Here is a 16,109-nt window from a genome sequence, read left to right on the forward strand (position 1 = left end):
TGGTCTAAGTGATAAATGCCATGAAGCAGTGAGGTGCCAGGGGAGCTGGCTGGGAGCCCCCGTGGGTGTTCTGTCCCCCAGCCCCGGGGTCGCTGGCTCCCCAGGGTGGCCAGGTTGGAACTGGGAGCTCAGTGTGGTGGGACTGACCTCCCCCAGCGTGGGTACATCCATTGGGGACCTCTTCATCTGTGTAGCTGGCAATTGATGGAACTGGAAGGAGAAAACGTCAAATCTCAGGCTGAGTGAAAAGGACTGGTGAGTTGTTGGGGAAGGGTGGAGGGGAAAAGGCTGGAGTAAAGCGGTTGCTGGCATGTTTCTGCTGGAAAACAATCTTAACAACAGCTTTCCTCATAAAAAAACGTGGAAAGTGTAAGCTGTCAGAGTCGTGCTAGCAAAGCAGCGTCTAGGACTTTTGAGGGTGAACATGTAAACTGTGGATGCCTAAGGATGGGCCTCTGGCTAATGGTACTAGAAAAAACATCCAGCTTTTCCCAACCTAGGTGGGCCGCAGACCGGTGGTACTCGAAAAAACATCCAGCTTTTCCCGACCTATGTATAATTTAACCTAATACGTGCTCCTAGCGCCGTTCCCTGAGACCTCCAAGTAGGGAAAGCTCCCCGCTGGGAGAGCTGCGCTGCCTCCATCCCTCCCCTCCCTCCACACCACCCTCTTCCTCACGTACCTCAGTGACCGAGGGCGGAGCGCAGCCAGGGCCGCCCCCTCAGGAAACCCAGGGCGGGACGTGAGGCGCCGCACGCCTCGGCCCTCCGCGTCTTACAGCCGCGGTCGCCGCCGCTGAGGTAAGGACACCCGGCGGGGCGCGAACCCGCGGACCCGGGGAAGGCCTGAGAGGAACCGCGCCGGCGGAGGGAGACGCGCTGAGGAGGGGGGGGAGGGGGCGGCAGCGGCCGGCAGGGCCCCCTCTCCTCAGCGCGTCTCCCTCCGCCGGCGCGGTTCCCCTCAGGCCTCCGTGAGGTGGCCGCTCGCCTCAGCTCAGCCCCCGGGCCAACCCTGCCCCTGAAACTGCCCGCCGGCTTCCTGCGAGTTGTTTTTCCGTCAGACGCTATGGTGGAGGTTCAGTATTTAAGAAAATAATCCGTCACGGTGCCGTTTTGTGCCTTAGCAAATGTTATTTTAAGGGCTCGGTGGGCTTTGGTTTGTATAACCAGGTAAAACCAGTCATCCCGGTTGGAGGGGCTTGGGTTTGCGGTGGCTGTGCTTTGCGCTGGGCGGGGGGGGGGGGGGGGGGGGGAGGTCAAGATGTGGGAGAAAACCAGGAATAATACTTTTATCTTTATTTTACAGAGATTTCCTTACAGGGAGTTTGGTCCCTGAACAGGCCTCTGGCATTTAATTTATTTCTTTGCAGGTGAAATACTTTCGAGGGATGCTGATGAGTCTCGTTCAATTTACCTCTAGAAGGCTGGTTTCCCAAGTGTATTCTGGATTTAAGGCTGCCTCTTCAAAGAAACAGAAGTTTTGCTTGGAAATGGCTCATCCCAGTTCAAGTAAGATATCTGTTTGTTTGCTTTAGTACCTCAGGTGGGTTTTCAAGCTAGATTTGAAATTTTAGAAGGTTTTGTGTCATAGGTGAAGTCTATAGTTTAATTCAAAATGTTTAGAAGAGTGAAAAGTGGATTCCCCCCCCCCCCCCCCCCCCAGCTGCTAAAATTTGTCTTCTATGCCTGTATTACATGTAGTTCCCAAAACCCTGGCATAGTCAGGAAGATTGCCTGGTAGCATGGTTTTAGCACTTATAATTGATGCACATTAACATGCGCTAGTTAATTGCATTTCCTTTTCATAATCCTAATGGGTAATAAAAGTCGCTCCTTATTTCTTTGTACAAGAATTATGGAGGACCTCGAGCATTTGTAACAACTGAGTAGCGGGATATTGGGTAACCCCAGGCAGACTGTTCGCTCAAGCAGTAGTAAATACTCTCTCTCTGTTTGGGGGGTGAGGTGGGGTGTGTTTTGTTTTTTAATTTGAGGATGTGCCTTAACTCAAGATTGGCAGGCAGAACGGCACAGGTGGAACAATGAAACCCCTGGCAGCTGGGTAGCTGAGATGCACTTGTTTTCTCTGCTTTGAGCATCAGTGTTCAGCTGCTGTCAGAGCCGGGAGACCAGACCAAGGGGACTGTTGGCCTGTTCTTTACAAATTCAAGAGCTTGTGAGGTCTGGTGTATGACAGCAGATGGGGCATCAGAATCATAGTGTTCTCTGCCCAGTGGGTCTTGGGACATTTCCAAAGACTCTCTCCTCGTCAAAACTTACCTGCCTCTGGTTAAAAAAACCCACCCACCCACCCACCCAACCAAAAAAACCCACCCCAAAATGAACCACATAGTAAATTGAGAAGGTTAGGGTTGTGATCGGCAGCTCTAAGTTCACCTAGAGGCGAGTCACTAGGGTCATATTGTAGGAGTCAGTAATGGGGCCAGTAGCGTTTAACATCTTTGTTAATCAGCTCGATGATGGGGCACAGTGTACCTCCTCAGCAAGTATCTAGATACAAAGCTGGGAGGACTGGCTGATACACCAGAGGGTCATGCTGCCATCCAGAGGGACCTCAGCAGGCTGGGGACGTGGGCTGGGAGGAACCTCCTGATGTTCAGCAAATGGATGGTGCCAGGCCCTGCCCTGGCAAGGAATAACCCCAGGCACCAGGACAGGCTGGGGCCAACCTGCTGGAAAGCAGCTCCACAGAAAAGACCTTGAGGGCCCTGGTAGACATTGTCCCCTCTGCTCTGCCCTGGTGAGGCACACCTGGAGTGCTGGGTCCAGTGCTGGGCTCCCCAGTATGAGAGAGACACAGGCGTACTGGAGAGTCCAGCAAAAGGTTACAGAGGTGATTAATGACTTGGGGCATCTGGCATATGAGGAGAGGTTGGGAGAGCCGGGGCTCTGCAGCCTGGAGGAGACCAGGCTCAGGGGCATCTTGTCAATGCATAAACACATCTGGTGGGAGGGAACGAAGACAAGGCAGACTCTTCTCAATAGTGCCCAGTGACAGGACATGAGGCAATGGACACAAATGAAAACACACAAGATTCCATCTGAACACAAGAAAACACTTTTTTTTTTTCTTTTTCTTTTTTTTTTCTTTTTTTTTTTTTTTCCTTTACTGTGAGGATGGTCACACACTGGAATGGGTTGTGCAGAAAGAGGTGGTGGAGTCTCCATCCTGGGAAAAACTCAAAACCCACCTGACTAGACATGCTCCTGGATGATCTGCTGTGGCTAACTCTGCTTAGGCAGCGGGTTTGGACTGGATGATCTCCAGAGGTCCTTTCCCACCTCAGCCATTCTGTGATTCTAAGATATGTTGCTTTAAAATTAGTATCTGAGGTAAACTGGAAGAGAATTTGTCTCTCTCTGTGGTTAACCTGTTCCTTTTTAATCTTGTTTTGACTTGTAGAAAAACAGAAAGGAGATTTCCCATCTTTTTCCTGGTTACTTTACCACGCAGGGAAAAATGGAGGGAATATACATTCAAAAATAGAAAATGCAATTGCAAACCTAGAAAATGGGCAAGATGCCTCAGAAGGAAATGTCTTTTCCCAAATTACCTCAATTTTGAAGGTGATACTTTGTAGCTAAATGTAAATAATTTTTTTTTTCTCAGGTTCTTACCTTACAGTTAGGAAGCAAACAGTGCCTGGCTGGTGTTGGCAACAGTTGTTGTCGGGGTAGCATCTAGTGTGGGGTTTTGGTTTAATGCTCTGTCTTTCAAATATTGAGTATAGTCATGGTTTAATATATGCTGGCCTACTGAGCTTGCTCACATACATTTTGAGGATCTCCAGGAATTGCCTGTCAAATTCTAATATACAGAAACAAATTAGTATTCTGAAGTTAAAGTTGCGGGAGGTGTACATGGAAGCCATTTCTGGATGCATAATTTTGCCAGCACTGTCTGTATGGCCTCTTAAATAAAAGTATAAGCATTTGAATGGTCATTTGTTTTTTTCTTCTCACACACAGATATGGCCGATTTTCGAGAAGTGTTTGCCAAAGCGAAGCATATAGCCATTATCACAGGAGCCGGCGTCAGTGCGGAGAGTGGAGTTCCTACTTTCAGAGGGGCTGGAGGTTTCTGGAGAAAGTGGCAAGCCCAGGTAGGTACTGGTGGCAGCAGCTGCATAGCTGCGTCGCTGTGCTGCTCTGCCCATCGGGCAGCTGAGCGAGAGGGGTCAGAGGATGGTACCTTCAAAGGTAGAAGTGCTGTGGTAGGGACAGAACATGCTCTCCCTGCAGCTCTCCCTTGTGCCCTGGGGGCCTGCTTTGCGCAGCTGCCCCTTGTTCTTCTCTGTCGTTTGGTTTATTGGTTGTTCAGGAAAAACAGTGTTCTTGCAGATAGCTCTGGGTCTTTCTATCTTCCTTGTTTTCTTGCTGCCTTGCAGCTTAGCTGTTTGCTCATCTTTTGACACCCTCGCTGTTTTCCTACCTCATGGGGCCTTTCCTGTTTCAAACTCTGAAGAAACTTCTACCAAAACACCTAGTTGTTTTAATCTCGCTTTCTTATAATACTCTTTAAAAATGGTTTAGGATTTTTGTTTGTTTGGGGGCAGGGTTCCTCGTAGACTTGAACCCTCCCACAAACTCTCTCTTGCTGGTGTGATCGTGCCAGTGCTGGGAGCCCCTGGGGTGGGAGAGGAGGTGGAAGCAGACACTGTGGGGTGCAGTGGTGCAGCAGTGAGCACCAAAATGTGTGAGTTGTATAGGTGCCTTGTGAGTCTGACCCTGCATGGTGCCGCAGATGTTCCAGGTAACTGTTATACTGTCAGTAACTGCTGCCCCAAACACTGCAATCATGTTTGCTTTCATTATGGTTTTTAATGGCGGCATTCATGTAAGATTTGAAGAAGTTGTAAAGGAGTCAGAGGGATGAGTTTTTCAAGATGGTTCAAATCTAAAGATGCGTTTTTTCTTTCGGCGACTGTCAGTTCGAACAGAGCATGGGTGTGTATAAATGCCTGGCTCTTCTGCGTCAGAAAGCTTGCATTTGGTGGTTTTATATCAGTAGAAGTGTGCATTGAAGCATTAGACTGAGCTACTCCATGTTTTAAAAAAAGATAAGGCAAAATTTAAAGTTGTTGTGAAAAGTATAGCTTAGATTTTACCGGCACATAAAAGACAAGGCGTTAGACTTTGGTTTTGACAATGGCTGTAATTTGGCTTGTGTTATGATTAAGTTAAGGCAGAAAAGAAATTGCTAGTGAAGGAAATATATCCACATGGTGCTGAGTTTTATGGCTGGTGTGGAAAAGAGAGTTCTGAATGCTAAAAATTGTGTGCATTGAAATATCTCATCTTTGTGATGTACTAAATTCCAAATAGTTCAGTAGGGCAGCACAGAATAAGGTCTGAGTGTACTATGTCAAGCCATGTACCACACTACTGATATTATTTCCTCATTTGATAAGATACTTTAGATTTGTCATCCGCATAAGGACTATCGAGCTATATTCTTGTCAACTGCATCTGGTTATAATTAATCAGCTTTTGATGATCTTGTTATGCTGGTAGCAGTGTCAATGGCAGCAGGCTTCAGCCTGGGGAGGGGATTGTCTTGTCCTTTTGTTGGTGGAATGAATTGTTAATGTCTTTTCCAGGAGCTGGCTACTCCGGAGGCTTTTGCACGAAACCCTTCTCGTGTATGGGAATTTTACCATTACCGCCGGGAAGTGATGTTGAGTAAACATCCAAATCCTGCACATGTTGCCATTGCAGAGTGCGAAAGGCGACTGAGCAAGCAAGGAAGGAGCGTTGTGGTCATTACTCAGAATATTGATGAGCTGCACAGAAAGGCAGGCACAAAGCACCTCTTAGAAATTCATGGTAAGAATCAGCTTACCTGGCTGCTGCAGGCCAGCAAAGATGGGCGGGGAGAAGAGAGAGCGGGATAAGTACTGGGAGAAAAGAAATCTGTCTTTCAAATGATAGAAATTCACATCGGGTTATTTGCAGTATCACCCTGTTGTCTTTCAGAAGTTGTTTTGGGTACTTCACAGCCTCTCTTTCTCATCTTTTTTTTTAATGGATTCTGACAGTACACAGGAACTGGTTCTCCCTTCCCGCTTGCTTAGTTTTGCCTCGGATCCACTTGAGTGCATGTGGATATTGACGTTTGCTGATCTTGCTTAGAAGAGGAGAAAATCTATGAGGACTTCCACTGTGTGGTAGTGGTCGTGCCAGACCAGTATTGCTGCCAGTAAAGAGTGTACCAGCAAGACCAGTCTGATGAGCCCCGGTGCTTTCCCTGTGCCCTGTCCTGTCCTTTAAAGACCCACCTGTGCAGTCCTTGGCTACAGGAGGAAGAAGGGGCTGGCAATGAATGAGATTCCCTTGCCTTTCTCTCCTACACCCACTGGCATTCCCTCTGTCTTCCGTGTTGTTAGTGGCATTCCTCGCTCCCGCCCTCTTGTGCAAATGCCAGAGGAGCACAAGGCAGCTGCAGTGGGTGGGGGTCAGTGGGGCTTTTGGTCTGAGGAAATATACAGGTGTGGAAAGAACGAGGGTGGGGAGGCCCTTCCCCATCCTTTGAGGTACCCCCACTCCTCCTTTCTCCACTCCACAGGGCGGAGGTCTCCCAGGACACAGTCCCATCCAGCAGTATAATGCTTTTTAACTTAAGTATCACAAAAGGTTTAAATGGGATTTCGTACCGCTACTTTGTGATCTGGACCCAGGAGAGCTGCACAAATGCAGTTGTGGATCCAAGGATAAAGCCTTGGGTATAGTTTAATTTTGATTGTCCTCCTTCTTTACAAAAAGAAACTATTTTAAAGTCTTGGTAATATTGCACATCTCTACAGCACATTACTACTGCTACAAAAGTCTTGGGCTTGAGGAGTTTTGCGTAAAACAAAACAGTGTTAACGAGTATTTTATTTTTTTTTAAGAATACATTTCTGATTTAGGGGGAAAAGCAATAAATGGAAATAAATGGAAAACATCTCCCTCGGTGATACTTTAAATAATGAATTTCCTCTGAAATATTGTTAGGAGGCTGTGTATTATTCATGTTGTGACGTAGAACAAGGCGATAAATCGTAGCTTAGAGAGGCTGTTGCTGTTGTTCACTGCAGCCTTTTAGCTGGAAGGGCTGTGTTTGTCTTAGCTGGGCCTGGTCTGTGCAGTTACTGTGATGCTGCTCACCTTGGGTTGCTGAACAAAAGCGTGTGTAAGTGCTGTGTAAACAGCATTTCATTCATAATGCTGCCAGTTTTCAGCACTTGGCTGTTAAAGTTCCTGTAGTAAGCTACCCACAAGGTATAATCTTCAAAGTCAAATAAAGGCCGTCTAGGATGAACACAACAACTTCCTTGTACAGCCGTGCCTCGGAGAAATCGCTTCATCCCTGCCTGGTGTTTTCTCTTTGTGTTTCAGGTAGTTTATTTAAAACTCGATGCACCAACTGTGGAAACATAGCTGCGAATTACAAGAGTCCAATATGCCCTGCATTGGCTGGGAAAGGGTAATACGTCTGCCTCGTAAACTCTCTGTATTTTCTACTTTGCTCTTGTAGAAAAGGGACCATTTTAGGAGCATACAGGAGTTTCAGCCAACCACCTCGTTTTACTTTAATAGTATTACTGCTTAAATTTTACACAACTGCTTTGAAAGGCGAGTGTACTGCTTGGTGACTTCAGTGAGAGCCCATGATACCATAACTCACAGAATCACAGACTGGTTGGGATTGGAAGGGACCTCTGGAGATCATTCTGTCCAACCCCCTGCTCAAGCAGGGTCACCTGGAGCAGGTTGTACAGTCACGTCCAGGCAGGTTTTGAATGTTTCCAGGGAAGGAGCCTCCACAGCCTCTCTGGGCAGCCTGTTCAGTGCTCTGGCACCCTCAAGGGAAAGTTTTTCCTCATGTTCAGATGGAGCTTCTCATGTTGCGGTTTGTGCCTGTTGCCCTTTGTCCTGTCACTGGCACCACTGAAAAGAGCCTGGCCCCATGCTCTTGGCACTCGCCCTTAAAATATTTGTAGACCTTGACAAGATCCCCTGTCAGTCTTCTCCAGGCTGCAAAGGCCCAGCTCGCTCAGCCTTTCCTCGTCAGGGAGGTGCTCCAGACCCCTCATCATCTTCACAGACTCTGGTGGACCCTCCCCAGCAGTTCCCTGTCTCCTGAACTGGGGAGCCCAGCACTGGACCCAGCACTCCAGATGTGCCTCACCAGGGCAGAGCAGAGGGCAGGATCCCCTCCACGCTCCTCCTCATGCCCCCCAGGATCCCACCAGTCCCTTGGCCACCTGGGCACACTGCTGCCCCCCAGCACTCCCAGGTCCTTCCCTGCTGACCTGCTGGGGGGCAGCTCTGCCCCAGTGTGTACTGGTGCGTGGGGCTGTCCCTGCCCAGGGGCAGGACCCTACACTTGCCTTGGTTGAACTCCATGAGGTTCCTCTCTGCCCAGCTCTCCAGCCTGCCCAGCTCTGGCTGGCTGGCAGCGCAGCCTTCTGGTGCATCAGTCCTGTGAATGAGTAACTGCTAACCTCTAAGTTAGCACAACATTATATATGTTTTAATTAGAACTATTTCACATGGTCTGAAACTCTTATATTGGACATCAACTAACTGTACTCCTTGACAATGTGTGTTTACTCCCATCTCCTTCACCTTCCAGGTTTTTTATTAAACCAGATGCGTATTCCTTATAATTGGACTGTCATCACCTGATACATTTCTTGTCCTCTCTGCATCTCTTGAGCACCTAGTAGCTTTTGTCCTTCAAGTCATCAATAAGATTCTCATGATTACAGGTCTTTAATGTACAGATGTGTGAAACAATCAGGAGGGAAGCATCAGTTACCAGGATTTCTGCAACCTAAAAAGTTGCAGAAGAATCAGTCAGTCCTTTTTCTAGCCATCCTCTTTTGCCATTAAAAAAAGGGGGGGCAAGGGGACAGGACAGGCATATGCTCATAGATTTTTAGGGTTTTTTTCCCTTTACATTTCACCAGATAGCTACATAAATATTTGTTGTGCCTTTGACAGACTTTGACCAGCTTGTTCCAGCTGCTTAGCTCTGGGGTTATTCTGGACAAATGTCTGCCCGCCCTGCATGTGGTATTTCGGGGTTGTAGTAGGTGTTGAAGTTGGCTGAAGTTGCAAAGATTCCTTGATTGGAGAATGTGCTTTAGAGAATGCTGTTTTTATTAATGTATAAAGCGTACTTTGTACAATTGAATATGTATTTCCATTTTGTAACTTCAGGGCTCCAGATCCTGAAACAGAAGACGCTGTGATTCCAGTTGAAGACCTTCCTCAGTACGTATGGATTGCTTTGTTTTTCGCTGTTACCTCTTCATGCTTTGTGCATCTCAGAGGCTTATGTTACTGCTCACCTAGTTTTGGAAGGACGCAGAGACATTCTACAGGAGAAAAAGCATGGGACTTTGCCCCAGAGAACAGAGTCTAAAGTTATGGTGGACAACAGGAGTGTGTCCTAGAAGTTTACCATGATGCTAAAGGGATTGCATGTTTGTGTACTTGAGCATCAAGCTGAAGCATGCCAAAATTCATGGGTTTTGTAGTAAGTGGAGTAGTAGGAGATTTGCATGATGTCCTACACAGTAAACGTTTTGTTATTTTGCAGGTGCCACCTCCTGTTAGTCTGGGTACAACCACTGCGTAGTCCTTTGCCAGGCGCTCAGTGTGCCACGGTGCTTTTTTTACAACGGCTGGAACTTTGCCGTAGCTAGCTGCAGGTGCGAGGAGCCACCAGAGTTTTCCTGTGGTTCCTAAGGAGAAGAGGCTAATGCGATGCTTCTGCCTTGCAGTTCACTTTCTCCTTAAAAACCTGTTGGCCATTTTTTTTAAAGTTGATGGAGGCCGAGGTCTGTAGCACATGCTATGGTTTATGTTCCATGGATTTCAGAAGCTCAGTTAAGGGGAAGACACGATTAAGTGTCTTGAGATGAACAACTGTTCAGCAACCCGTTCGGTGTGAGCAGGCAGCGTGTGTGTACGTCCAACACGTGTGCAGCACGGCATCAGCTGCCTCCAGTCCCGCACGCGGTGGAGGAGGGTGGGGGGAGGGCTGCGAAAGAAAAGGGAGAAAGGTGAGGGCAGGTGAGGAGCCCAAACGAGAATGAAAACTGCTGTGCCGTGTTGCAGCTTGAAGCGTCTGCATCAGCAGCATAACGCTGTCCCTTTGTGATCTTTGAACAGGTGCGAGGAGGATGGCTGCAACGGGCTCCTCCGTCCCCACGTTGTGTGGTTTGGCGAAACCCTGGATCCTGACATCCTCACAGAGGTTGAGAAGGAGCTTGACATCTGCGACCTCTGCTTGGTAGTGAGTGACGCTTTTGTTACCGTGCCTCGTAACCGGCAGGGAAGCCATGCTGGAGCTGTACCTCCTGGGTAAAGGAGATGCATCTCTGCTTCCATGAGGGAACTGAAAGCCCTGGAGGGACTCCTTAGTATCAAGTGTAAAATAGTAGAAGACTGTGAAGTTTGAAAATCTACATGTACTGCTTGGAAATCAGTGGGTTTGGCATGGTGCATCTTGCTCAGCTGGTATCTGCAGCCTGCGTTTGGTGTGCGCAGCTGTTAGCAGCTCGAGTGTTAGAGGCTGGCTAATACCGTTTAGCTGTTGAATTTCTCAAGCAGTGATTATATGATTATTTTGATGCTCAGTTAAAAAAAAAATGCTTTCAGAAGGTAGCTAGCTGTTAGCATGTGCTGCTTTTTTTGTGAGGTTATTTACGTGCCATGTAGGTTCCAGATTGCTGACCAAAGCACTCGCCCAGAATATTGTGTACCCTTCACAGAATGATGTCAAGTAACAGAAGGAACATCTTGTTTTGTTTTCCTGATGGCGAAGTCTGCCATTTTGTGTTTCTGGGATATTTTTTTTTTTTTATGTACCGTTATAATCCACAAATGGACTTCTTTGGGTTGCCTCAAAGGAAAAAATCCCAGTTCTTATGCTATACTAACTATATATACAGCGACGCTGAATATAGATCCTGGTTTGGTTTCATTTCTGTAGGGATCCTCCGAGCTTTAGTGGTTGTGCCCATCCAGCGTGCCGGGGGGGGCCCTCACCTTGCGGGTTGGTCGGGTTTGCCCGTTAACTGCCGGCCTTGCCCCACCTGTGGTTGTGTCCCCTGGCCCTGCAGGTGGGGACCTCCTCGGTGGTGTACCCTGCCGCGATGTTCGCCCCTCAGGTGTCCGCCCGGGGAGTGCCGGTGGCGGAGTTCAACACGGAAGCTACGCCCGCCACCAGCAGGTTCAGGTGAGGCCGTTCGGCTCCGTCTTCCGTTAAAAACGCCCAACGCGCGGGGGGAGTTTGAAGCAAACGCTGTTTGGGGCGCGCGGCCCCCGTGCTTCAGAGGCGGGTTGTGCGGGCAGGCGCTGGGCTGCCGGGGGACCGGCCCACCCCGAGGGTGCAGGCGTGCCTCGGCCCAGCGGGAAGCGGCAGCGCGGCCCCGACACCGACCCCCACCCTCGGATGCCCGGTGCCGGTGCGGAGGTGGGGGGTGACGCTTTGCCCGGTGCGGGGTTTGCGGGGCGCCGCCCGGCGCCGGGCGTTGGGGGAACGGTATGCCCGATGCGGGGGGGGGGGTTCGGGAGCGCTGCCCCGTGCCGGGGGTTGGGGAAAGGCGATGCCCGGTGCCGGGGGTGGACGGGGGCTGCCCGCCCGCCCCTTCAGCCGGCTGCTTCCTTGCAGGTTTCACTTCCCGGGCCCCTGCGGGAGCACGCTGCCGCCGGCGCTGGCGCGCCACCCGACCGAGATCATCGCCTGAGCGCCGCGGGGCTCCCCCGGGCCGTGCCTGTGTGCCCCGCCCCCCCCGGTCCATGTCTGTGTGTCCCGTCCCGTCCCCCCACACCGGGCAATAAACGGGCGGCCGGTCCCGCCGCGCCCCAGGGCTCCGCCCCCCCTCGCCCCTCCTCTGTGTCTGCGCGCGCGGCGGGCGTGGCCGGAAGTCGGCGGAGCGGTGCCGGGTCAGGGGGCGGGGCGGGCGGCGCGCGGCCATGGCGCGGCGGGGGAAGGTGGCGGTGCTGCTGGGCCCGGCCTCCTCGGAGGACGAGGCCCCGGAGGAGGTGGCCTTCGGCGCGGCACGGGAGGCGGCCCAGGCCGAGCGGAAGCGCGTGGGGGAGGCGGCCCGGAGGTACGGACTCTTCCACCCCTACCCCGCCCCAGCCCAGCCCCGGGGCCACGCTGACGGCGCCTCCCGCCTCCCCGCAGGCACCGGGAGCTGCTGAAGGAGAAGCGGCGGCGGCGGCAGGAGCTGTTCGCGGAGCAGAAGGTAGGGGGGGCCCGGCCCGCACCCCTCGCGCTGACGCCCCCCGACCCCCGCTGACCCCCTCTCTCCCCGCAGAAGCGCAAGCTGCTGCCCGAGGCCGTGCTGCAGGAGCTGGCCGCCGCCGCGCCGCCCGCAGGGTGAGGGGGCGAGCGGGGGGGGAGGGGCGCGGGGGGGGGGGAGGGGCTGGCGGAGCCCCCAGCAGCGCTGTGCTGGTACCAGTCGCAGGGGAGGCGGTGGCAGCACCGCAGCGCTTTGGCTCCTGCCGGGCAGCGCTCGCACGGCCTCAGGGCTGGCTCCAGGCCCCCTCACCGGAGGGTGGGCAAGCTCTCGGGGCGGAGGGGACGGACACAGCCAGGACAGCTGACCCAGGGTGGCCAAAGGGCCATTGCAGCCTGCTCGGATATAAAAGCTCAGAGCAGGGAGGAGGAAGGGGAGCGTTCGTCATTTACCATGTCCATATTCCGGAGCATCCGCTGCACACACTGAAGCCCTGTTTCCCAGGAAGCGGCCGGACATCACCTCTCATGGGAAGTAGAAAAGAACTTCTTCTATTTTCCTTCACTTCCACAACTTTGGCTGTTGCTTCATTAAACTGCCTTTATCTTGACCCACAAGTTTTGGGGTGTTTGCCATCTTATTTTCTCCCACTCATTCTGCTGAGGGGCTTGGTGGGCACCAGCCACGGCCACCCCACCATCCCGGTGAGCACAGGTGAGCCTGTATGGCCCCTCTGGGTGGGCCCTGGTGTGTGTGGGGTTGGGCTTGAGGCAGGAGCGTTTGTGGCTTTGAGTGAAAGAGGGGTGTGTGAGTTGGAATAACCTCTTGCCTTCTTGGCCCACAGGCCTGATGAGCAGGCTGCGGCAGCTGAGCGAGGTACGTATGTTGCAGCTTGCACTGGTGGTGTGGTGCTCTCCCAATCCCTTGGGATTGCCTCCCTGTGCTGGAGAAGCAGCGGGGCAGCGCTCCTGTGCGGAGCTCTTCCGGAAGCCCAAAACCTGAACTGTGAACTGACTGAACAGATCGTTGCCAGGGAAAAGTATCTGAGGAAAAATCTAAAGCCACGTTTAATCTGAGTCCTGCGCCTTGTACAGAAATGGTCTGCTGTACAGTGGTTTCAGTTGAAAGAGCCCGAGGTGTTTAAGGAAACAAAGGGCAGGTGTCAGAAAAGCCAGGATTACGTGAGGGAGATGAATACTTAGCCTTTAAGTTATAAAGGCTATTCCTGGATAGAGTTGTTAGTCGCCGTGATACTTTACACATCATGCTGTGATTTAATAGCATCTGTAAAAAATGAGGTAACTTTTTCTAATTCTGAAAATTGAAGAGTCTGGAGCATCCATGACTGCTGGTTTCTAGCCCTCTGTACTTGTAAAAAATATGTGTTTTTTTTTTTTTAAAACAATTCTCTCATCTATCCCTTACATAATTATGTAGCTGGATGGTGTAACTGCTACTTTTTCTTCCTTTTATTACTGTTTTGGCACAAACAAGATGGGCTCAGGACAGTGCCTTGAATACTCAAGCCTCCAAAGTACTTTTAGCAGTGAGGACGAATCCGCAGCAGCGCTCCCTTTCGTGTGTTACTCGTGGCTGCTCTGTTGCGTTGAGGTTTTGTCCTGTGCTGAATCCTGGTTTTGGTGTTGATGCCAAGGGAAGGGCAGGGGCAGGCTGCCCAGCAGGACTTTGCGGGGCTCCCCCAAGGCAGGCTCTGCCCACCCTCTCAGAGCACCTCTTACTGGTCAGAGCTGCTGAAAAATGCCTGTTAACAGAAGACCCCTCACCTTTTCACAGCTGAACTCATCTCATTCCTGTTCCTCTCACTTACAGCTCTTAATTTGTAACATTTGGGAAATTTTTTCTGTTATCTATTCAATTTATTTTAGGTAAACAGAGTGGAGGTGGGGCTGTGAAGCAGAGACAAGGCCAAGTCCAAAGGCGGGTGAAGAAAGAGAAGCAAGGAAAGGGTGCCAGGTACATTGGGGGTGCTCCTGCCTGCACGGGGGGAGGGGGCAGCGCAGCAGCTGTGCAGCCGTGCTCCCTTCACATTGCCTTTAAGTGTTATATTTTATATATATATATTACACACAAAATTTGTATGAGAAATAGTCCTTCTGTATCCTGTATATGTAACCGAGTAGCCACCGTGTTACGTGCTGCACCGAACTCCTCCCCTTCAGTGTCTTTTCCTTCCCCCGTTTCTTGTCCCTGCTGTCCCTACAGAGGAACTGCACCCTCTGGTAGGACTAGTTCAGGGGTCCCAAGGGACTGTGTGGGGTGCAAAGCCGTAAGGACAGCTTGAGAGTCTCGGTCTGATTTTTTGTTAATACCGCCGCACAGCTTGGCCGAGTGTCAGAAACCAGCACTGGCTGCTCTTGTGCTCGAGTAGCTCGAGTCTGTAAGGGCCCTCCAGGGATTTACATCTCCTTATTTAACTAGGTCAAAAGGAAACTATACAGCTGTGCGCTTAAAAGATCAGAGTTTTACAGGCCTCCACCAACAGCTCGCCTTGGACTTCGTAAAGGCGCAGCTCTACGGCCCACATGCCAACCGGGCACAGGGTAAGCAGTGTCCTCAGGGGGGTCCTGCAGCTGCGTTTGCCTGGGTTAAGCTTGGTAATTAACACTCATCTCTGTTTCAGCAAATGAGTTTTTTTCCCTTGAAAACAAGAAAAAACCAGTTAAGAGCGCAGCAGTTCAGTTTGTGGACAAATCTTGGGGTGAGTACAGAAAGTCTGACTAGGTACTACTTTGTGCATGGGTTTACGTATACACTTTAAAAGCACCAGCACGGTTCCCCTGGGAGGGCTGGGTCTCGCTCCCAACTCGCAGAAGCTGAGCCGGGGCAGGGCAGCAGCGCGCTACAGCCCGAGTGGGTGCGGCGAGCGCTCCATGACACACAGCTTGGAAAAAATTTCTTCCTTTTGTGTACATTAAGAAACAACATGTTTATCTGTAGAAATAAATACTAACTGTTGTTCTAACAACCTCTGAGCTGTTGGAAACAATTTCAGACAGGTAGAACGTAAAGCAGGGCTGCCAAGATGCCGGAGCTGCTGTGTGAGCGCAGGGAAATAGCGCCTGTTTCTCCCCATTAAAAAATGTCCCTACAGAGACAAACAGGGACAGACTTGACACACACCGGTTATAGCCACGCGCTGCTCCTCCGTCATGGAAGGCGCCCATATGGGGTCTGTGAGGTGATGGGGGTTTGTCAGCGGCCCAGGCAGCTTTGTTCTGAAATGCGCAGTGATCAGTGCGCTGCTGCTTCTGCCATAGCCGGGCTAAGGAAACAGTAACCGACAGCTTTTTTCTTTCAAGGGCAAGAAAAAAAGGAAAGAGCGGCAAGGTTTAAAAAGCGTTGGCTCGCAGCACACATGAAAGACTGAGTATGAGGACAGCTTTTTCAGAAGGTGCTATTGACTGTTACTGAACACAGCAAAGGTGTTTCCCCCACTTCTCCCATCACCGCTCGGCTTCCAGCTCAAGCCCCCAGAAGGCACCAGGCTGCATCCCAGCAGACTTCCCTGTTCCCTCCCCAGTCGCAGAGTGGCTGGGGAAGCAACTCTGTATCCTTAATACTCATTGACAACAGCTGGTGTTTCCCCCAGGCATGTAGAGCTGCCTCCGTGAGGGAGCTCCCTTGCAGAGAATAAAGATGAACGAAGTTGTACTTACGGCTCTGGGTGCTTCACTTACTCTCACAGCAGCCGGTTACTGCAGGTTGTTCAGTCACATCTCTAAAGAAAGGCTGGATCCTTAATGCCTCAGTCATCAACTCCGCTCACACCGCAGGACGCCCTGTGCAGCCTGACAATTGCTTTTGAAAAATAAGATACATTTCCCC

The 16,109-nt window shown here is 50.9% G+C and overlaps 2 protein-coding genes across 4 annotated transcripts; both read left to right on the forward strand.

Annotated features, from left to right (window-relative positions):
* Nucleotides 1-688: 688 nt before the first annotated feature.
* Nucleotides 689-11,889, forward strand: SIRT5 (sirtuin 5). 3 transcript variants are annotated; one of them, XM_040585526.1, is made up of 9 exons: nt 689-801; nt 1,371-1,509; nt 3,991-4,124; nt 5,622-5,847; nt 7,399-7,486; nt 9,229-9,282; nt 10,186-10,309; nt 11,139-11,254; nt 11,690-11,889. In XM_040585526.1, the coding sequence occupies exons 2-9, from the start codon at nt 1,389-1,391 to the stop codon at nt 11,763-11,765; spliced, it is 939 nt and encodes a 312-aa protein (XP_040441460.1). In that variant the 5' UTR covers nt 689-801; nt 1,371-1,388; the 3' UTR covers nt 11,766-11,889. The 3 variants fall into 3 exon arrangements, with proteins under 3 accessions (XP_040441460.1, XP_040441459.1, XP_040441462.1); XM_040585525.1 differs by lacking the exon at nt 689-801 and adding an exon at nt 931-1,075; XM_040585528.1 differs by lacking the exon at nt 689-801 and adding an exon at nt 994-1,170.
* Nucleotides 11,867-15,935, forward strand: NOL7 (nucleolar protein 7). Its single transcript, XM_040585529.1, has 8 exons — nt 11,867-12,131; nt 12,209-12,269; nt 12,342-12,403; nt 13,108-13,139; nt 14,150-14,237; nt 14,703-14,824; nt 14,905-14,982; nt 15,584-15,935. The coding sequence occupies exons 1-8, from the start codon at nt 11,995-11,997 to the stop codon at nt 15,649-15,651; spliced, it is 648 nt and encodes a 215-aa protein (XP_040441463.1). The 5' UTR covers nt 11,867-11,994; the 3' UTR covers nt 15,652-15,935.
* Nucleotides 15,936-16,109: the final 174 nt, after the last annotated feature.

This window comes from Falco naumanni, chromosome 3, assembly GCF_017639655.2.
Source record: "Falco naumanni isolate bFalNau1 chromosome 3, bFalNau1.pat, whole genome shotgun sequence".
In the NCBI taxonomy this organism is placed as follows: domain Eukaryota; kingdom Metazoa; phylum Chordata; class Aves; order Falconiformes; family Falconidae; genus Falco; species Falco naumanni.